Source organism: Trifolium pratense, linkage group LG2, assembly GCF_020283565.1.
Source record: "Trifolium pratense cultivar HEN17-A07 linkage group LG2, ARS_RC_1.1, whole genome shotgun sequence".
Taxonomy (NCBI): domain Eukaryota; kingdom Viridiplantae; phylum Streptophyta; class Magnoliopsida; order Fabales; family Fabaceae; genus Trifolium; species Trifolium pratense.
Genome location: NC_060060.1, coordinates 6,841,125 through 6,864,260, shown reverse-complemented (window position 1 = coordinate 6,864,260; position 23,136 = coordinate 6,841,125). Strand labels below are relative to the sequence as shown.

The following is a 23,136-nucleotide window of genomic DNA, read 5'->3' as shown; positions in this document are numbered from 1 at the left end:
CTTCTTAATCGAGTTGTCTTGGTAGTATCTCATAATGTCACGATCCTTTTGTCTTGGATTTGAAGCGGTTTTGTTTCTAAAGTCCAAGAGTCATCTAGTGGTGTGACGCGGGATCCCAAGGCTCGTTCGTTTTTCTCGTTGCATTTGCTGTTATACGAACCTCTTGCTTAGTGGAGCAAATTGGATGGATTTCTTTCGGTTGTTTAATAACGGGCGCACTTCTCAGGTGCTGTTTTCATGTTACCTGCACGCATTCTGCAGCCACTGTAACTGTGCTCTATATCCTGTATCGGATTGCAGTGGCTTTAGAGGAATAGATTGACAGTCATAGTTGAAGCTTGTATTTTAGTTTACTTTCTGATGTGTGCCCATAGGTAGTTCATCTTAGAAGCTTTATTAGATTGTTGGTGTAGTCTCTTGTAGTTTGGGAGAATAATTGCATCTGAACTGGTTGTCCTATTTGTATCCGTCTCTTGTCTGTGTAGTGTTTTTGCACATCTTGTGCTCAATTCACTACTTTATTAACAAATTTTGCTTTCCAAAAAAAATAAGCTCAAAATCTGACTTATCCAACGGAGACTATGTAAAATTGTAAAGAAGATCCATCGGTTATTCTTCATTAATATTTGCGATTTCCTTTTTCCATAAAAAAAAAATACTTGAGATTAAAACACATTTTAAATTATTTTTTTGTCTAAATTATAATATAATCTCTATGTTTACGGTGCTTATTATAATAAATACTCCAATAGTTTGATTCAAACCTTATACCATATAAATATCCATATTTTTTTTTTGTGATTTCATATTGGACATCTTAATTCTCCAAACGGTTATCGTTTCATAAGCTATAACATATAGCTTATTATAGTACCTTAATAAAATTAGAGGTGTTTGGTAACAAGTTTTTCTTAGTAGCTTATAGCATTTTCAGATGTTATTTCAAGTAGCGTTTGACCTTGTAGCTTATAGTTTTTTACCTCTTATTCCAATCTTAACCTTATTATTTTTATTTATTTATTTATTTTTTCTAATAAAAAAACTATTAACTCAGAAAAATAAGTACCCACTTATGTAAATATAAGCAAAAAGTAACTAAATTCAACTCTATTTAATATTAGGCTTAAATGCAGTTTTGACCCCCAAGTTTCACAATTGCTTGATTTTGGCCCCCCACATTTTAATTGCTTGATTTTAACCCCCTAAGTTTCACAATTGCTTGATTTTAGCCCTCCAAGTTTCAATTGCTCGATTTTGGCCCCCCAAGTTTACCCCCTTTTGCATTTGTTAGCCCCCCGTTGAATATTTTGATTAAAAATTGGTTATGTGACATTTTAAAATTAAATAAGTATTTAAAAATAAATAAATAAATTACAAATTGTTTTTTAAAAACTAAATTATAATTTTTTTTTATTATATGTAGTTTGTAAAATAATTTTGTTATATAAAAAAGTAAAAAAAAAACATTTTATGAATTATTTTTTAAAAACTTTGTAAACTTTTTTTTAAATAAAAAATAATTATTAAACTTTTTATTAAAAAAACAATTTTTAATACATTTTTATAAAAGCAAATATTATTATTTTTTAATTAAAACATATTTTTAATTTTTTTAAAATATCACATAAGCAATTTATAGTCAAAAAAGTCAACGGGGGGATAGCAAATGCAAAAAGGGGTAAACTTGGGGGGCCAAAATCGAGCAATTGAAACTTGAAGGGCTAAAATCAAGCAATTGTGAAACTTAGAGGGTTAAAATCAAGCAATTGAAATGTGAGGAGCCAAAATTAAGCAATTGTGAAACTTGAGTGGTCAAAACTGCATTTAAGCCTTAATATTATTATTCCAAAATGCCCTCATTAATTATTTTACTTTTTTAAAATGATTGTGTAATTCCAAGGTAAATTTAATGCATTTTAAATATAAGAAACAGAAAAACACACATACCCAGCTTGACTTTATTAAAAAAAGAATATTATTATTATCTATCCAAAAGAGAGGAGGAAGGAAGTTGTAGAATAGAAATTGGGAAGGGATGAGCATGGCGTGTGGGTGTTGGTACTACAACTGCTGCCCCTCATCATCATCACAGTTATTATTACAGTGGAATTATTCATCATCCTCGCTTTCTGTCTCAACAATGAAGAAGAAGAAGAAGCGTCTTCCTAATAGTAGTGTGTTTGTTTGTGTCTCCTCTAAATCCAATTACGATAATGAAATTGATAAATCATTTGAGTCGGAGTCGATTAAAGGTTCGGGAACCACGGCGAGAGGTAGGAGATTGCTTAGAATCCGGCAAGACAAACAGCAACGTGAATACGAACGTCTTCATAACTACCCTCAATGGGCAAAGTAAGAACTACTAGCTAGCTAGCTTTGTTATTATTCATTCATTCATTCATTTGAAATGCTTTCTTTGTTAATTCTAATTGTAAATGAATGAATGAATAATAGAATCCTTGAAAATGCTTGCAAAGAAGATACTGAGCTACGCGCTGTCCTTGGAGATAGTATCGGCAACCCTCAACTCATGAAGGAGCGGGTCAGTCATTAACTCAATCAGTTACTAATTAGTATTTTCTTCAATTCTCATTTGATTCCTTCCTTCGTTTCAGGTAGAAGAAAGAATTCGTAAAAAGGGTAAAGATTTTCGCAGGTCCAAAACTGGCTCTGTTGTTGCCTCCAAAGTCACATTTAGAGAGTATGTATTGTTATTGTATTACATATTCTATCAATTTCTGATTCAGAGAGATTGCCACTCACTCACTCCTCTTCCTTCCTTGCAGCTTCAATCCACTTGATTCATATATCTGGTTTGAATTCTATGGATCACCATCTGATCGCGACGTTTATCTAATTGGCAGTGTATGTCTTTTCTTTAAATTCTTACTACTGTTAGTTAGTTAGTTAGTTAGTTAGCTCATTCATTCATCTCCACAGGTCATTCAAGCATGGTATGTCATGGGTCGACTTGGTGCCTTCAATTCTTCAAATTTGCAGGTACCTACTTCTTCCATTCTCAATCAACTATTATTTCATTCCTTTTTAATAAATCATTCAAGTTTCTTTAATTCATCACAGATATCAAGTTCATCATCAATGGACTATGATCCTCTCTATGATTCAGACAAGCCTTTCAAAATCATGCCCTCATCTTTCCATGATATTAGTGACGTCGAGTTCCAGGATAATTGGGGACGTGTCTGGTATATCATCCTATACTCTCTTCCTTCCCTGCAGATTCAATTATTAACTGCCTTTTCACTTTCCCAGGAATTCACAACATAGATAGATAGATAGACAGATCTAATTGTATCATAAATCATGTCTATTCACAAACTATTTAAACCAAACACCTTCTTAATAGTTTACCCTATACTTTTTTGTGCTCTCACTCTTCCTCTAACTATTGGACTATTCTCCATTTCATCTGCCCCTCTTACCAACTTTCTCTTTAAAGCAATCATTCCCAATCCTTTTACTTTCCTCTTTATCTCTTTTATTGACTTTTCATTTTTCAATTATGACTATACCATTCCATAAAAATATGCATTGTGATTGTGACATTGTCTCTTGGATATGTTTAGCAAGAAATTACTAGAGAAAAAATCAGGTAGCTCCCAAAATAGAACGTATGCTATAGTTTTGTATGCTATAGTTTTGTCTTGTCTTGTTTAGTGTGTGGAGAAACTAGTTTTTTTTTGTTGCTACAATGTGGAGAAAACTAGTTGAAACACTGTTAGGAATCGATAACAAATATTTAGCTTTATAATGGATATCATGAGACTTGATTGACAACAAGACATTATGGGTTATTTGATCCATATAATCTCCACCTAGTGGAAAAAAGGCTTTGGTGGTTGTCGTCACCAGCTAAATAGGTACTGAAAAGGAGGGAAGTTTCCTTTATTATACAATTTCTAGTATTTAAAACGTTTCAGAATTCTTTTTTTTTTTGGTAAGTAGCCTAGTGGCTAGAAAATTCACCTTAAAGGTGAATAAGTGGAGTGTCCCGGGTTTGAACCCGGGCTCTGCACATATAGTGCGATGTCCCTACCAACTGAGCTAAGCTCAGGGGAACTTTTCAGAATTCTAATTAAAAGTAGTAGAGACTTAATAATTTAACATACAAACAATCAATAGTAGAATATGAATGCACAGTAGTGTAGAATTTGTTTGATACACTGAGGTTCGATTCTCTCTAGTGCCAATTTGGGTGGACTAATTTAGCTTCTTCAAAAAAAAAAATTTGTTTGATACAAATAGTATATAAATATGAAATATATGGTTTAATCAAAATTCCTGTTGGTTCAATATATTTAAACTTTAGACATATCGTACTTGCAACTTGCAGGGTGGACTTGGGTACGGCTGATTATTTTGCCATTGATGTGCTTCTCAACTGCCTAACTGGTTTAAGCTCAGAGTAAGTTTGAGTTATCAAACTACATGTAGTAATAATAATATAAAGATTGGCCAAGTCTATAATGCACATGTGAGACAAGTCTATTGATCAATAATGCACAGGAATATGTTTTCACCATTGGATCAATAAATCTCACATTTAAATTAAATAAGAAATTATAAGACTTATTGATCTAATGGTAGAAAAGAAACTTGTAGATGGTGCAAAAGTAATTTACTTGTTCATATTAGACAGAGTCATAAAGATTATACGGAACTGGGCTAAGTTTACAACTTTGCGGTACACAAGTAAAATAGTGTTGCACCATGCACAAGTTTGTTGTTGTCACTATTAGACTAATAAGTCTCATAATATCTCACTTGATCCAATGGTGAGACTTTTTGATCCAATGGTGGAAACAAACTTGTGCATGGTGCAAAACTCATCCCACTTTTGCACCATAGAACTAGCTATGGAACTATATATCCAGGAACACTTTTATTTTGTTTGTTATTGAAAGAAACAGTTATGGTTGACCTTTCTCTAAATAGCAGATATCTTGGTATCCAACAAATTGTTTTTGGTGGTCGGTGCATGGGTGATTGGGAAGAGGGGATGACAAACCCTGAGTATGGTTACAAGTACTTCAAGATATAAACAGGGACTGGCTGCAGTTCATCCCTTTCACTCGATTTTGGTTCAAAATATGACAGCAAAAGGTTCAGTAACTATATGCATTGATAAGAACATGTCCTTGGATGAGGTGGTTATTTTAACTCCCTAAGTTGTGGTTGTTTGCGCCGGATATGAATTTTCATACTGTAAGTAGGCAAGTAGCCAAAAAGCCTTGAGATTCAACTGTGTTTTGTTGTGCTGACATTGGAAATAATAGATTTAGTGATGAGAATAGAATAGGAGCGGTTTGTGATACTTTTTCCATTTCAAATATGATATTAAAATGGTGTATCAAAATAGAGGTAGATTTATTGTTAAATTAGTTTGATACTTTGATGATGTGAAATGTAAAACAAGTGTATTCAGCGCTTAGTAATAATGTTTGTATTCTAGATTAAATTATGTTATCTTGTGGCCACAAAAAGGTACAACATACTAAAATGTGGTGTACCGATGCATTTTCAAAATTCAATTGCAATATGCCTCCCCAAGTGAAAAATTTCATAAAAGTATGAATGAAATCCTGTGCACAGAACAATTGAGAAAATGTAAGAATGCTGAGAAAAGTAGAGGGGAAATTTGAGATGAACACTCCAATATCCAGAGTTTGGTTGGATCCAGGAATCTTTTAGATAAAATTCAATGTATATTTTTATATTAATTTTATTTAAATTAAATTTTTATAAGTAGATTTTGAAATTTTATTTTAGGTATATTATCATTTTCTAAAAACGGAGAACATAAAGGGAAAAATAAATCCATATAAGTAAAAAAAAAAACCGTTTTTTCTTGGAGAGCTTGCATGTTTTAGTTTGATTGGGTAGTTTGATTGAAGCACATTGGAGGGACGTGGCGTGAGTACTGCAAACACAAAAGTGAGCAAACAAACACCACGTCGTGAGTGAGTGACATGAGGAGGATGTATCACTTTTGTTCTATTCTAGAAAACTAAAGTGAACAGTGAACTGTCCCCGTGAGGACATCGCGCATTATATGTGCAGGAGTTCGGGTTCGAACCCGAGACACTCCACTATTCATCTTTAAGGTGGATTTTCTAGTCACTAAACTACTTGACCCAAAAAAAAAAGTGAACAGTGAACTAGAAGCTCCGTCATTTTATAATTTATACCGTAAAATGAGACACATCCTTCCTCCCCACGTCACTCGTGTTTGCTCACAAGTCAAGGAATGGATCGTCTCCCGGGGATTTTTCACTGGATACCCTCAATTGTTAATCTCAATTATTAAAGTTCATCCCTCCAACTCTTTTCTTTTACTATTTTTTTGGATGGCTGTAATGTCCAGTGGTTGCAGGGAATCCTTTCCCCACAAGTCACAACAAAAAGCACGTTTGTTTGCCGTACTCATGCTACCTAGTTCAATCAAGCCCCTTTTAGTTTTTTGACTTGAGAAGAGAATAAGTTTTGACGAATACAAAAAAGAAGAGAAGAGAAAATTCAAAGATTAAAATGTAACTTTTTTTGCAATCATTTGTGCAACGCACCTCCTACACACTCTAGAATTTGCCCAAACAAGTATTAAGTTAAAAATAAGTATTGCTAATATTTCTCATAGCACTAAACAGAGCCCTAAACATGACATTCAAACTACAATCCTCACATTTCCTAGCCTTCACAAGTTTAACGATGAAAAATTGGTGGCAACAGACTTCGGTGAAGTTTCATCATTCAAGCTTGTAAATTATATGTAAGGCATACGAGGTGTTTGAGGCATAATACACAACTTCGATGGCTGAAACAATTTTTCTGAACTCCAGTGAAGTCCTACAATTGCTACAATATATTTACCAGATGTGATCACTTCCATTACACCACTTGTTGAACTCACTTGTCAAGTCTTTGAAATCAATAAAGGCGTTTTGCCAGAACCTTCTGATATTGCTGCAGGATCGGAGGTCCTGGTGGTAGTTTCATCTGCACCATCCGAATTCACTTCACTGAAGCTTCTTTTCTTCAATGGAGTGATCAAACTTGTATTCTCATTTTCTTTCTGCTTTCCTTTACCTTTTTCTTTTCTGCTGTCAGCCTCCTTATCAGGTTGTGGTTCTCCATTTAGAAGCGGAAATAAAGGAGGTTCCTGGCCACTCAATCGGCAAAACACTCTTTCAACTGTCTCACTTATCTCCTTTCCCAGGCCATTGTTGTCTAAAATTAAATCCCATACTGATTTTGAAGCTTTCTCAAGTACAGAAGCTCTGCATGAAATAGGCAAGGATATCAGAAAAAGCCAGGAAACCAGAATTCCAGCAAAAAGTAAATAATTTGATAGTTGTGAAGATAAAATCTAATCAGAACTAACGACTTCAGACAATTCTTCTATGATCCAGACCCACATCAAGCATCTAGTAAGAAACACAACGAAATAGACATTAAAAAAGCTGAAAATGATTTCACGCAATGCACTCGTTTTCAGGTGACCATGTGATCAACTATCCAGACTACCAATTCAGACCTATCAAGAATAGTACAACTCAAACCTTTCAGTGCACGTCTATTTTATTATAATTCATTTCAAGAAGTGCGCATTAGCCACAAAAATGAAGAGGTACTAGTACTACCATATCTGTATAATTACCAAGGAGGCCTGTTTATAGAGAGTTTAACACATACAAACAAGTATCTTCTACTTTCCGGCATGCAAAACCAATATGAGGCAGAAACTACAGAGTAAAAAATCTTAAAAAGTGACACGCCACTAAATAAATCACCATTTTCTACCCAAAAAACAATCAATATTAACTTAGTTCCTCAATGCCGTGGTTTTTACAAGGAATAGTGATTTTCATGACACTTTTCATGATGATAGCAATAATTTATTCAAGGAACCAAAGTATCGACCCATATATCTTTGGAGGACTGGGATATGATTTATTCTTACATCTTAATGATAATCATATGGCAGCAAGTAAACTGTTCATCCTACTTTGCCATTTATCTATTATTTATTAGGATAAACTTATTTAACAGGATTTGATTTGTATTTAATTAGAATCTCTACCCAGACTATTATTTGCATTTTCATTGGATGGAAGTTAATACCAGGAAATAATTGCACATTTGCTACCAAAATATCATTTCAATGAATTGAACACAGTATGCCTAGCTTTCATAAAGGTTTCAACCAGTGTTTGTTTGGAAGTGTTGTGACCCACAATACACACAAGATTATTTTGGTCCCCCCTCAATTGTATCGGTCAAGCGCCACCACAGATCCTTCAAATTTTGATACATTCATGGGGTTGAGTGGCTGAGAAAGCAAACATGTTACAGAAATAGTTTCTTCTTAGTTTGATGAAATAGGTTAACAGAAGAGATATAATCAACAACATAATGCAATGCAATGCAATGCAACAGACCCAAATTAAAACCAATGAGTGGTAAATAGAGTAGAAGATTAGCACAACATACAATAAAACAACCACAGATAGAGTAATAAACATTTATTAGAAACAGAAATATAAGCTAATAATGTATGTAGTATAACTTACTCGAGTTCTTGGCGAAGGGCGTCAAAGAGCTCTCTTTTAGTCTGTTTCTCAGCACCAGGGGTGTTGAGAACCTTACTCTGTTCAGCCATTTTTATAGTAGTACTCTTCAGTTCCTCCTGAAAACATTTAACAAGAATTTGTAAACCAATTAATTAATTAATTAAAAAAGAAAAAGGGAAAGTACATACATTGGCTTTGAGCTGGTTGATGATCTTCAATCTGAGGGCATCAATTGTTCCGTCGTTCATGAGCGACTCCAAAACATCTTCGGGAGTGATTACCGAAGAAGAAGAAGAAGCCATAAATAACGCGCGTAACAGAAGAATTGAGAAATCTAGGTTTTGAAAAGGAAATAAGATGGGTTGCAGTGTGAGTTTGAGGAAAGGAATTGAGAAAACACGCCTTGAGGGAGAGAGGGAGGGTTTAGGGTTTCGACTATCCCCGTGAGTGAGAGAGTCAGTCGATGAATGGTGATGTCAAGTTGAGACATAGAAGATGAACAAGATGTTGTTGCGAATTGCGATGATAAAATATTAATAATTAAAATTGGGTACTAAAAAGTTGGTTTTTAAAATAGGAATCAAAACTTCATTTTTTTGAAAATAAAGGAATCAAAAGTGCATTTAAGCCTAAAAAAACTAGCAACAAGGACTAAAACCAAATATTTTTCAAAGTATAGAGATACTCGAACAAAATATAAGTAAGGGACATAATACTATAGTACATGACAGAACAACATAGGACAAATGTTTGTGGTTATTGAACGAATTTTGTCTTGCATGATATTTGATGAATAAAATGTTATTTTGGTATTTTAAATAACCTCGATAGAGGACAAAAAGTTGTCACGTGGTTCAATGGGGGACAATAATTTCAGATTTTGTCCAGTCCCTTAGCCTCCAGTTCGTCCAGTCCAAAAAACAGATCTAAAATCAAACATAGTACTACTAAAATTATCATGTTTAGTTCCTTATTTTTTAGGAGATCAAATACGATGTAAAAGTTAGTCTTGATAAGTCTTTACCAAATTTAGGGAAATCATGATTTGGGTGTTTGGCGAGAAACCATGAGGGAAACTTTCGTTTTGGATATTAAGGGAGTGTTGGTTGGTCCAACATGTTACGTGCATAGTTCAAGCTCTTTTAATTGACATCAAGTTGTACAAGCAGGAATCATAAAGTTATTTTTTACTCGTACTCCCTTCATGTGGTCCAACTAGTGACTATCGGAACAAATAGATATCATCATTATGCCCAAGGCCGGTCCTTAAATTTGGATGCCTTGGACGAATCAATAGAATGGTGCCCTTGTTGTATTTTTTTAAAATAAATTTAAAAAAAACCTTTAAAATTGTTTCAATATCATCTTATATGCAGTGAACCTAAAAAGATAAATTTTGCTTATATTTTATCATGAAGAGAGTATTTTGGAGATTATCAAATTTACGTTAAGAAGAATCGCAATTTTGTTTTGAAGCATACTCTTCGTGAAAAGAATACTTATGCTGATATCTTTGCAAAGATGAGAGCCAACTATTTAGACAATTTGACTATAGTTAATGTCTCTCTATCCTTGGAGCTTCTAACAAACGCTTGAGAAGTGTCATTTATGAGGACTTAGTTTTTGTTTTCTTTTCTTCTTTATCCTCAAGTAACAAAAAAAAATTAGGCTATTTAAAAAAATGGGTTATGTTGCCGAACAAACATGAAAATTGTAAACTATGAGAATGAGAATATTGTTACAGGCCACCTTTGCAGACTAGTGCATTTTGGTACTCTAATCTAACCACATCTTTGACGCCATATTTTCTCTATGCGGAACTAATCAGTTATCCCACTCAACATAAGATTGTCATTTGCGTGCTCCTTTTTAGCTACCATTTGCCTCTGACTTTTTAGCTACTATTTAAAGAATGTCCCACTGTTTAACATTTTCCTTTGTTTAATTATACATGCTTATTTTCCTAATATAAATCTCATCATTAAGAAGGTTTGGTTATTTTTGTATATTGCAAATCCGTCAGGTTGGTCTGAATAAGAATAGAACACGAGAGCTCCTTTTGTTATAATATTAATAAAATTAATAAACTAAAACAAGACCACTGAAACGGTTCTCCTCCGTGGTGATACAAGACAAACCTGTCTCTTAATTTCCTACGCTATATACGGCACTAATCCATCGCAATTGTTACCAAAGACATTGCAAGAAAATCATACAAGAATCTGCAACTAAGAAAAATTATGAACGCGGCCACACAGTCTCATACAATTGCGCCTAACTAAGGCACCATAATAAAAATAACTAATAAATTTTCAAATAAGATTAGACTGGTATCAGTAGTAGCATTGTGCCATATTAGGTTAGTTGTTGCACGGAGTGAGTCCTCCACATTAAGCTTATAGACAGAACTGTATTCATCAGCAAAGGGCGGCACATCTCTCCAGCTCAACTCTGGTTTCGTGTATACGTCGAAGAATTAGCAGTATCAGTGTCGCCATTTGTCATCATCATGAGTTTCAACGGCAATAAATAAATGTACATACATGATTCGATGTCAAAAGACAACGCATCAAACTATCAGGTGACTTGTGTAGAGATTTTAAATCTTTGAGATGCACAAAAAACCTCTACAAGCACCCACGTAACTTGAGCAGCAAGAATAATCTAATCCAGTCAGAGTCACGACACATCCTGAAGTGCCAGGTTCAAACCGTGTGCAGATTTCGCAATTGATCCTCCTCTTCTACAGATGAATGGACAACAAAAAATGTGGAAATTAAGATGAGAAATTCTACATCATCACAAAATATTGATTTTCATCAGCTTTCAAAATCTGTACTTATATATAAAGAGGATAATAAGTTTTAATGTAGTTTTTCTATTCCAATTGACCAATTCTACCATTTATTCAAATTGTTTTATAGGGCACATGTTAAGGATATTTCAAATAGTAATTACGTCTTGAACAAAACAACTTTTTGACTTTTAAAGAGATAAAATGTACAATTTTCAATACAAAACAAAATTACTATCTATAGTACACTAACAAGTGCCTTAAAGGGAGAGTGGATTCCCTCCCGTAACATAATCCTCCAGTACAACCATGACCTTTAGATTGGGAATTAAAAAATTTTAAAAATTAGGAAACAGAATTTTAAGGGCTAAGATGCACACTTCTCCCTCTCCAGTGCAATATGCACGGGAGGGAATCCTTTCTCCCTTAAGGGCACATGTTAGCTTGTTCTTATTTTATTTATAATTTTATCCAATCAAATAACTGATTTTTTAGATATTTATACTTATAAAGTTGATATAAAATTTTGATGTAACCATTTTTTGTCATCCAAATTTTGATACAAAAGGAAAAACATTTTTTTTAGTACAAGGCAAACAGAAAAACTTAAACATGTACCTCATTAGAGAAGGCAGGAAACGTTTGACTTTTTCCAGCTCTACAAAGCAGAGGTTGCAACGCTCTAGCCTGGATCACTCGTTAACAATCAAAAAATTAAATTGTGTAATGGAATATATATAACAAGTAAATAAAATAAGTCGTAATATTGAACCTTTTCTCTGCTTCGATATCAACACCAACAGAGGGTTTAGCTGATAGCGTTGAATAGATTACTGAACCAAATATTCTGACCAGGTTCAATAACATTTCCACGGATATAGATAGATGTCTACAAATATGGGAATACCAAAATTGTCAACATATCTAATAAAATTATAATTATTAACATAATAATAATAAATTATAATTAATAAAAACACATTCAAATCCCTCAAGTTCTTTTGGGATATAATTGAGTGAACCACCGATTTAGTTTCCGAATTGTATTGTAGAATTAGGCAATTAGGTACTCAAAATTAAAGAAATTGCAAAATACTTATGTCAGACAAGAAACAGAAAACTAAAACACTAATAAGTACACACAGTATAAAACATACAAGAGAGGCATTGTCTAGGTATGTGTAATTTAACTGAATTTTGAAAAGAAAAAAACCTACAGTATAAAAGTTTGGTCTTTATATTTCTAAAATTTTGTACATAGGCCCTTACTTTCTACTGGCTGTAACTTTAGGTAAATATGATAACTTCTGCAAAACAAATTGTTTTAGTTGCTTCCTTATTCAAACAGAGAAAGATACAACACTTACCTATCCATTTCACTTTGTAAAAGGTCGCTTAGAAGTGGTAGAAGACCTGTACATAAGTCAAGTGTGACCATATCAATTTTCTCCATTATAATGCTCACAATATCAGCAATCACCTGGAATAAATACAATTCAGATAAAAGTATTATTAGAACTCAATATATGCATCAAATTTGTTTATACCATAAGAGAGAACGCACAACAAATTGAGAAGTTGCAACAGAAAACAAGCAATTCAAAATGCTTACAGCATGATCACCCATCTTTGCCATTGTGCTAATGACCTCCGTAACATCATTTCTTTCCCAACGTCCGAAGACCACCTGAAATATAATGGTTTCAAAATTCAGCAAATCTATCACTGGTAATAGGCTTTACTCAATTACAAAAATTCCATTCAATTTGGTCTATAGAGAACAAAAATAAATTCTGTTAAAACCATGTTATTTTGCATGACGAGGAAAATCCTTCAGAGGTAAATATTTATCAATTCCTCGTCTAACTAAAAAGCGGGCTTCATACAGAACCAGGTTGGAGAAAAACAAGAGCGGAGGACAATCCAGGTTGTTTTCTTAAATTTATATCAAGAGAGAGAAAAAAGAATGCTGAAGCAAGTCATTTCCATCCAGGTTGTCATCCTAAAACCCCAACTTGTTTGACATTTGATATCATGCAAATACTCTTGTTCATTATACAAGTAACAGAAAGCCAATACAAAGGTAATAATAAGTTCCTAGGACACAGTAAACTAATCATAAAGAAATCACAAATTCAATCATCAATACCTTCAACTTAGCTGAACGGTTCTGCATTGAACTGATAAATTCATCATGTTGTTCCATCACATCAGCAATAGAATCTTCATCACTAGCAGAAAAAGTGGCCTTCTCAGTAGATATGGAATGTGTTCTCTGTTTAACATCCAGGGATAAGTAAACAGTGGAACGCCTTCTCAAAATGGTGGGACAAATTTAAATTTTATCCAATAATAGAGAAAGTGTTTGAAAGAGTGTGTTGCTACTTGCTAGAACTTTTGTTGTAAACAAAGTTCAGAAGTATTAGACCAAACCCATTCCTGAAAAGCCGTATGAGCCAATGAGCCATACAAGATGTGGCACTATACTACCCCCCTTGACTCAACCCATCACACTAAAGGTGTTGAATCACTACAATGAAGATATACAAAGTGGCCCAATAAAAGACTGTAAGGGTGATTGCAATTAAGGTGGTTTGTCCAAAGTACTCTTAACACCCAACTGTGTTGCATGGACGATGCTGGGAGCTCATCAATAGATCTAGGATAAGATTGTGATAATAAATAATATAAAAAAATATAAAAAATTAAAAATTGGCTTGTGTCTAAGTCAACCCCACAAAAAATGGCACAGAATGGAAAGTATGGACTGCTCAAGCCTTGTAGTTATAAGCACTACAAAAGTCATATTTCAAGGCAATGTAGGACTAAGCCCACTCCCTCAACCCAACACACTAGAGATGCTGTTCCGTTGCAATGAAGGCCAACAATGTATCCCAATAACAGACAGTAGGGGTGGCCGTAACTAAGGCAGAGTTTCCAAGAACCTCATATCTAATAATAGAAAAAGAAGTAGGAAGAAAATAAAATGACTATAGAACAAAGTAATAAAAAGTATAATACCCCACTGAAAGGAAGCACGTGAACTGATGGTATCCTCCCATGAGAAATTCTGTGTCTAGGTTCCTCAAAATTAAGAGAACGTTCCCTCTTTTCCAAATTGAGAAGTGAGCGCATTCTCCCTATATAGTTTAAAGATCATACAAATAAGAAACCACTTATATTAATGAATAATGATATAATCATCAACAATTTAAAGATACCTCTTTTCTGTACTTCAATAGAACATCCATCCCTGTTCAGTTTCTGGCCGCCGTCTTCATCTGTCATAAGAACTAAAAAATTAGTAATGCACCATCTAATAGAACAAAAGATTTCCAGATTTTCACAAACAAGTAGCCATCAATTATTAAAACATAACAAGTTTGGGTGGACCTTCACACGTTTTGGGACATTAGGTTGAATGGGCTGGTAGCCTGGTTTAACTAAGTTTATGTTATATCTAATTGTATGGTTGTCTTCACCGTCCTTGTCAATTCAAATAAGATTAAAACAGCTACATGCAGAAGTCGGAAGAGAAACCTTAAGCACAACTGCTTCTCATAACATTTTGAAGGGCTTTGGTACAGCCCCAGCCATTTGTAACAAGCAAATCGCTTTAGAGAGTAAAAGGCTTCATACAAGTTAACATTTTGTCTAAAAACCTTTGTCTTAATTTATAAACATCATACTATCTTTGCATGTTTGAATGACTGAGAAAACAAGCCATTCTTTTGCACAACATCACATGCTCACAGTGGCCCAAAGTATATAAGCAGAATAGCTTGCTAGACAATTAACGATCCATATCTATCATTGCAGTTTGGGGTTTCTCTTCAAAGTATGGAACTCACCTCACCGGTATATATAAGTTACTATTTTTTATTCACACAGAAATGTCGAGCAATCTAAGTTTATCTTCAGCAAAATTATTTTCTATCTCAGACAGACTTCCATTACTTTCTCTTGTGAGTAACACCAGGAAGACTTTCTGGCGCAGACACATGAAATATATTACTATTAAAAGAGAAGATGCCTTTCAATTTCCATAGGACAGGAAATATATAACTTAAAAGCTTAAAGCCACTGAGTACTTAAAGTGGTCTCATGAGGCAAGTAATACCACGCATATGAAAGTTCGCTAAATGTAGATAAAGCACATGCTCACACAACTGTACTTTTTTTTATTCAGAATCTACCGTAATTAGGATCTTTGGATCACAGTGGATTCACCAGAATATCCCTACGGCTTTTTGGACAGCCAATGAGACTAATACACTGGTTCGTCAATGTAGACACACAAGAATTAACCTTTGGATTTTGCAACTTCCCATTCTCTCTTCTCTTCTGTTTCTATGATTCTAGAAATCTAACACGCAAGGACTTGAAAATTTGTTACTCCCTCCAGTCCTTTATATATAAAACAAAAGTGACAATTTTTTTGGTCATTTTTATAAGAAACTTTGACCAATTTTCAAATATATTAAATGTTTAGTTTCACTTGTGCCCTTATTTATTATGATAGAATATTAAAAGTAACTATGTTAGTGGAATTAAGAATAATTAAATAGGGGTAACCATGGAATAGATTTAAATTTATACGAGTATTAAATGAAAATAGCTATTTACAATGTGTTTCCTTGATCTTGGTGATTTATGTGTTTTGTTTCTTATAAAAAGGACCGGAGGGAGTATTACACTAACCATACAATTAAGTAGATTATTACCTTGAGTTGAGCTTACAGAAGCAGGCAAATTATTTTTATCCGCAAAACCACCTAATTCACTACACTTAGAAGCTGCAAATTCAGTTACAGAAGAGAAAGGTGGCTTATCCGCATCATCTCTGCTGTTCGTAAATTTACGTATATCCACTGCCCTTGACTGCAACAATAATGGCATTGCTGTTCCAGCAACACCAACTTCTTTTCTAAAATCAGCTACAGGCTCTGACCTCGTGTTCGTTCTGGGGACAATAACAGGTACAATATCTGGTTTATTGATAAGTGAAACACTTGATGTTGTATGTGATTTCAAAGAACTCCTTTTCTGAGCGGCTGCATTAAGCACTGCTGTTGAACCACCAGAGACTGTTTTTGAACTGGAATTAGAATTTATCCTTTGGGGAGTACTTGGTGCACTTCCTGTGGCTTCATTCAATCATAAGTCAAGTAATGAAGAGTTATGACCATAGGCATATTTATGAACAATAGGATCCAGAAAGATCAAAACAAGACACAGATTAAACAAGCAATTCAATCAAAACATATGCCTGAAAGCAAATGAAGGAGAAAGGGTACATACATGCCAAATATTTTCCTTCCTTTAAGGAGTCTGAATCTTGAGAAACTGACAACCTTCCAAGAGATCTTGTTTCCTTCAGTAATGGGTCCGGATTTTGTGAAGCAGATAGCCTAGCCTTAGCTGTGATTTCGTTCAATACAGTTGTATTTCCACTTGAGGATTTAGATTCTGAATGGCCATTTAGTTGGTTCGTACTATTAAGTGCATATGGTTCTATACGCTGGACAATATGTCAGAATGTAAAAATGGCACGTTAGCATCAAATAGTATCAAATACAACCATTACTAGAAGTGGAATAATGTATCAGAAAGATAGATGCATCTACCGAGATGTCCACGACCCAGACTCCAACACAACTTTGATTGTATGAGCAGCCAAGAAGTTTCCCTTCATGAACATTAAGATCTGACAATCTAGACCAACCCACATCTACCATATCATGGCATCTTATAGGTTCCCAAGAGAAAACCTAATCAAAATCAAATGGAAACGGTTACCTTGATAAATAGTTATCTCACATAATCAACTAAAGAATAGCTTACCTTCAAGCTCTCGTGCAAACCACAAAGTAGGGTCCTCCCGTCAGGACTGAAAGTAAGAGAACGTACTCCAGTTGTCTAAAAAACAAATATACAAAATTCTTGAAGGTATTCCAAATAAACCATAATTAACTTTATTAATGTCGATTCTAAACTCCATCCAGGAGCAAGTGGTAAAATTGCTATAACAGAAAATACCTCAGGACCAGCTGAACCAATAAGCTCAAAAGATTCAAGATCCCAAAATTTAACTGTCCTGTCAGCAGAGCCTAGGCATGGGAAATAAATATATGAAATAAAAATTACAATTGATTTCATTCACTTAAAGAAAAGGAAAAAAGATAGAACTTACAAAAGAAAACAGCACAAGAATCCAGCACGAAATGTGATGTAATCGTGTAAATAAAATAATCTAGAATTGTCAACAAACAGATGTGTCTGCTAGGTAAGCCAAATTGGGTTGCTTGTTTTTGTAAGTTGTGTTAGATTTAGTTATTGCATTTGGTAGTTTAATCAAGATTCTAATAGAATTTGGCAAAGATAGGCTATAAAGAAATAACAAGGTTTTATGCACGAAGCATAGCAACCCTTTCACGAGTTCTCTCTTTGTTAGTTGATTTTTTTGGCTATCTCATAAAGCTTGACACCTTGACCCTGAGTATCCCCAATGCAATCTGGCCTTAATGCTTTAAGATTATGTGTCTACTGTCTATCTATCCCTATAAACATGGATTAGTGTTATGTCTTCTGTATCAAGCTATTATCAATACTCCCTTAGCCCTTAGGTCCTATTTATAAAAGACATTTAAGTTATTTTTTTGTCCTAAATATAAGAAAAAAAAGTACACTTTTTAAGTGTATAAATTATTGAAATTCAATTTATAAACATTAACACATTTAGCTTTTGTTTGTAATATAAAAAGGACCGGAGGGAGTACATACAAGTTCTTATTATTTTTTTCTCCTGTTATCTAAAATGCGTAACTTCAACAAAAACACATTAAAAACAAGGTAGCATTTTAATAATTACTAGTAAAACCAAATCAATTAGAAATGAAAATAAAAGACAAACCAAACACAGAATCTACTCTTTTGATTTCATTAGATAAGTAAGACTAACCTGTTGCCAGTAGAAACTCACTGGGGTGAAAATCTATACACTGGATTTGGCCCTCATGAGACTTGAAATCGTGCAAGAGTTTTCCCGCAGTCAGGTCCCACAACTACAATTTGTATACATTATTATATTTATGTCGAGTTGGAGGAAAAAACTCATTTTACAAGTGAAGTGACGTACCACCATATAAGCCTACTTGCACTATCACAATCCATAAAAACATAAAGATAATATATTTCAAATTATGCACCAAGTAAATGACTGATGAGCCGAGAACTTTACAGCATTTCAAGAAGTCACATAGTATTGTCAGCATATTCAAAATATTGTGATTTGTCACCGAGGGGTCTTTTTAATACCAAATAAATAATATTAAATTTATTGGATAGGAGAGAGACCAAACACGATAAGGGTGGGTGGGCGGGTGGGGGGGTACAAAATTTTTTGTAATAAACAGACCCTATAATGTGGCAAGTCTGTTCAATATCTCATTTTCTATTTTCATTTTTTAAAATATGTGTTCTTTTTTTTTTGGTTTACAATGAGTGAGAATCGAACCTAGTGGCTTAAATATGTGTTCATTTTCACTTGTTAATAAGATGTCAGACTCTTGAAGTGAATCATTTTGATGGAGAGAAAACGAAATGCTTAGCTAGGGATGATGCCTTTCTGGAAACAATTTTTTGGCAATTTCATTGTTTCCAAAAAATGCACACAATAGTTCACTTCAAGAGCCTATTAACTCTTTATTAACAAGTAAAATTAACACAAATTTTAGGCTTCAACGAAAGGTGAAAGATTTTTTTTGTTTGGACTGTGAAAGGTGAAGTGATAGGCTTCAACGAAACCATTCTACACTCCCCTAGAGAGCAGTCAACTCAAGAAATCCACGAATACAACTATGGTGAAAAGAAAAGGAGAAGAAATGTCGTCTTGCCTAACATACCAGAATTAGATTCCCATCCACACTCCATGAAGAAGTGGCTCACAATAGATAACAGTAAATACCCTCGTAAATACTCTTCTCTTGAATTGTAAATGAATGCTCTAATTCTAGCGTACAAATACAGCTTATATAGTAACTGTGCAGGGCTGACTCCCAAAGCTGACTTGTTACTGACTGAAATACCAAAAATGAGCAACATAATGTACTGACTCAGCACATTCTTCTGTGTACAAGAGTGACCCGGTCAATCTATAATAACTCAGCTCTGATAGATCTAACAACTATTCAACTGATCTGTAATTCTCACTATATATACATAGACACATACATGTATTCAGTTGAATCTTTTGCATTCATAAATTAAAAATACTAATACAAATTCTCTCCTCTAATTTTCTAGCATTTTCCTTCATTTTCTCATTTAGTCCTGCTTACAATTATTACAGTCACCTTTTTGACTTACTGAACCAAAATTTCATGTTTTTGGTATAATGTCCGTATAGTAGTCTTTGAATTTGCCTTTTGTCATCTTTGAGGGAATCCATCATCACCGTGAATAAATCTTAATGCGCATTTTTGTTTCACTCAACTGTCTTCATTACATCCTCCCCAACAGGACATCCAACAGTTCTTAATTATGATTATTTGAGACAGAATTGATTGCTTTTTCTTTTATAGTTACTATCAATGTAGTCAGGTTCGAGATCCTACGTAGGATCGGTAGGCTGGTTGAGAATCGTAAGATCGGGATCGTAGCTCGATTCGTAAGATCCTACTAAGGGTAAAATTGTAACTTCACATATATACATTTACACATAAACACACAAAAAATATAATACATAAACAAAATAAACATAATTAATTAATATTTCATAGAGATCATTCCAAATGTTCATAAGTTCATAACAGAGGGTTGGAAGAAGCATCAGCAGGGTTAAAAAAAAACAAAATGAAAACCGAGGGGTTTCATGTAGGACAGAGGTTTGAGTGAAAGAGATGGTTGAAAGTGAGAGAGGAGTGAACCAAAGTGAGAAAGGAGTGAGAACAAACATGCACTAACCGCCGGCGAGGTTCACAACGACGCCGTCTAGAGCTCAGGTAAATAAAAACCTCTAGGATCGTAAGAACCTATGACCTGGTGCGAGAACCTGACTACAGACAGATCAAAAAAGGAACCTACATGGGTTCTAAGCTCGTTTGGCCTTCACGAGCTCGTAGGATCGTAAGAACCTAAGACCCGGTGCGAGAACCTGACTACATTGGTTACTATACAATAATAAATACTATTTCAGTATTTCTTGGAAACTTTCACATATTGTTGAAGGGTGACTTGGTAAGCATGTGGCTTTCAGCAACCAGATATTAGAAAAGTGCATATATATTTAATATCATAAAAAAGGAAAGTAACTCTAACCTTCACGGTATTGTCTTCTCCACCTGACACAACCCAGCGTCCATCTGGGGTAAACCTAATTGCATTTACCCCTCGAGTGTGGCCCTTGTATGTATGAATACAACCCTTCTTTCTGATGTCCCATATCTTAAGATTGGTGTCCAAAGAACCAGATGCAAAGAACTCTCCAAAAGGATGGAAGTCTACTGATGTACAGTTGGATCTATGACCAGTAAGAGTACGAACAACTACCAAAGAAACATAGCAAGTAATCAGTTTGAGCAAAAAAGTTATGGTAAAAATACTGAATATGTTAAATGAGACTACTCAGATCTCTTTTCATCAGTATTGTTAAAGTAAATGGCAATTGGCAAGCAACAACGTACTCTTTGCCTCCTCTAAGTCCCAAAGTTTAATAGTGCCACTTGCAGCTCCAGCTGCTACCAACACCTCAGACGAATCAAAGTTTACAGAGTCTATTCCACTTGAGTGTCCTGACAGACTCTGCAAAAGGTGAAACACTCTAATGAAAATAAATACATAAAAATATATTCTTTCTAGTCACTATACAGACAAACATATGTAAGAAGATGAATAACAGTATCATCTATTATTATTATCACAAGCATCGAAAATCTAAATGTGTTTATGTAAGAAAGCAATCACATATGTTAAGAAACCTATGTCCATGTATGTTGAAGTTGTATTTATGGGATAATCGTTTTAATTTTGATCCAGAGTGAAACAAGAAAAATAGGTAAAACTAATAATTTGGGATGGAAATTTAAAAAGATGAGAAAGGAACGAACCAGGATAGCATTAGGTTTACCAATAGCCCAAAGATTGACCTTGTGATCTTCCCCACCAGTAACAAGAACCCTAGATGATTTGCGTCCAATCTTGAGGCAATTGACAGCAGAAGCATGTGCTACAAATTCCTCTAAACAAAACAAGTCAAGGCCGCCAAATAATAATAATAATAGTTGTTGAGAGCAAAAAAGAAATACTAGTAGAGCAGGAATGAAGGATACGTAGTTTGTAGGCGCGTTTGGTAGTCATCGGTAAGTATGCAAAAGAGAAACCCTAGAAATTCGAGTTGCGACTCTCTGTTTGAGACATTCGATTGATTCCACACACAGATCTAAGATTCCCAGATCCAACCAACAAACAGGTGTCAGTTGATCCTGAAGACGAAGAATGGTTGCGTTGCTTCCACAGATCAAAATGGAGAGTGTGAAAATGAAAGGAAACAGAGAGAAACCAAACCTGTAGTAGTAATAATAGTTTTATTTACGGTAAAGCCAGCGATAGATTGTTGCTTCAGAGTTGAGATTATATTTCTATACATTAACTGCTTTTCGAATACTTGATTTCGTGCCGTACACACACACACAGAAGCGAAGTGTGGAGTGAAGCGTAGTGTAAGTAATGAATGCCAGCGAACCTTGAATTTCCACCTCTGTTAGAAGAAGAAGAAGAAGAAGAAGAAGAAGAAGAAGAAGAAGAAGAAGAAGAAGAGCAGGCAGTACCAATTCAACCAACAGCAGTCAGTCACCGAACGAAAGATCTGTCTGTAAAAAGAGAGCAGAAATCCCAATCCCAAGGAAGGAAGGAAGAAGAAAGAGAGTAAAAAGGCGCTTTCACGATCTGTGACTGACTGACCCTCAGTAATGATAATGCTTGCTTGCTTATGTTCAAATTAATCTATCAGCGTGGGAGTGGGAAGGGAAGGGAAGGGAAGGGAAGGGAAGGGAAGGTTCAAAATATATAAAGTAGCCAATACAAATCAGAAACGGATTTGTAAACATGAAACCTACTGTTACCATATCAGTATTATTATTATTACATTTTACATTATCTATTACTAATATATTAAAATCGATTACCGTTACAAATTTTATATAATTTCACTAAAAAAATTATAAAAAAATAAAATAAATATAGAAAAAGATGATATGCTTAAAAATATAAACAAAACAGATTATAGATTGGAACAAAATATCAACGAAACACATTAATACAATCAACTCAATAATCTATTAAAAGAAAAGAGAAAATAAAATAGTCAATAAAAAAAATATAGAAAAAATAAGATGAATATGCATAAAATTAGGAATATAAGAATAGAAACATAAACAGTATTTTTCATAAAAAAAATGAACAAACAATATACTATTAACTATTAATAATAATAATAATAATAATAATAATATAATAATACAATAAAGTTAATTACTATCAAATTTACTATACACCGGACAATATTTAGAAATCTGTTGACAATGGCTAGAGTCATATCAAATCACATAATGTGCTGCTAATGTTAAAGGTAGCTGCTAAATACACCAAAACATCTATATATGAATGTCAAACAAGTAATATTACCAAACTATTCAGCATGCATACTGACCAAAAGATCACTATATTTGAAGATGGATGAAAATCAGTTCCACAAAT

At 34.1% G+C, this 23,136-nt stretch overlaps 3 protein-coding genes across 6 annotated transcripts; 1 reads left to right on the top strand and 2 right to left on the bottom strand.

Moving 5' to 3' along the window:
* The first annotated feature begins 1,939 nt into the window (after positions 1-1,939).
* LOC123906681 lies at positions 1,940-5,479 on the top strand. Its single transcript, XM_045956647.1, has 8 exons — positions 1,940-2,352; positions 2,455-2,542; positions 2,616-2,701; positions 2,787-2,865; positions 2,941-3,000; positions 3,082-3,206; positions 4,355-4,426; positions 4,960-5,479. Exons 1-8 carry the CDS (start codon positions 2,036-2,038, stop codon positions 5,060-5,062), a joined length of 930 nt encoding a protein of 309 aa, XP_045812603.1. The 5' UTR covers positions 1,940-2,035; the 3' UTR covers positions 5,063-5,479.
* Positions 5,480-6,536: 1,057 nt separating this feature from the next.
* LOC123906680 lies at positions 6,537-9,110 on the bottom strand. Its single transcript, XM_045956646.1, has 3 exons — positions 8,777-9,110; positions 8,589-8,704; positions 6,537-7,295 (listed from the first exon to the last, which is right to left on the bottom strand). Exons 1-3 carry the CDS (start codon positions 8,888-8,890, stop codon positions 6,932-6,934), a joined length of 594 nt encoding a protein of 197 aa, XP_045812602.1. The 5' UTR covers positions 8,891-9,110; the 3' UTR covers positions 6,537-6,931.
* Positions 9,111-10,727: 1,617 nt separating this feature from the next.
* LOC123906679 (katanin p80 WD40 repeat-containing subunit B1 homolog KTN80.4-like) lies at positions 10,728-22,487 on the bottom strand. Of its 4 annotated transcripts, none has more exons than XM_045956642.1 (19): positions 21,946-22,487; positions 21,711-21,820; positions 21,489-21,619; positions 21,066-21,183; positions 20,701-20,927; positions 18,344-18,446; positions 17,422-17,492; positions 17,227-17,301; positions 17,010-17,153; positions 16,684-16,903; positions 16,107-16,529; positions 14,604-14,663; positions 14,404-14,522; positions 13,532-13,657; positions 12,995-13,069; positions 12,750-12,862; positions 12,155-12,271; positions 12,001-12,069; positions 10,728-11,331 (listed from the first exon to the last, which is right to left on the bottom strand). In XM_045956642.1, exons 2-19 carry the CDS (start codon positions 21,736-21,738, stop codon positions 11,268-11,270), a joined length of 2,283 nt encoding a protein of 760 aa, XP_045812598.1. In that variant the 5' UTR covers positions 21,739-21,820; positions 21,946-22,487; the 3' UTR covers positions 10,728-11,267. The 4 variants fall into 4 exon arrangements, with proteins under 4 accessions (XP_045812598.1, XP_045812599.1, XP_045812601.1 ...); XM_045956643.1 differs by having other exon boundaries at positions 21,711-21,863; positions 21,946-22,473; XM_045956645.1 differs by having other exon boundaries at positions 10,728-11,328; positions 21,946-22,462.
* Between the last annotated feature and the right edge of the window lie 649 nt (positions 22,488-23,136).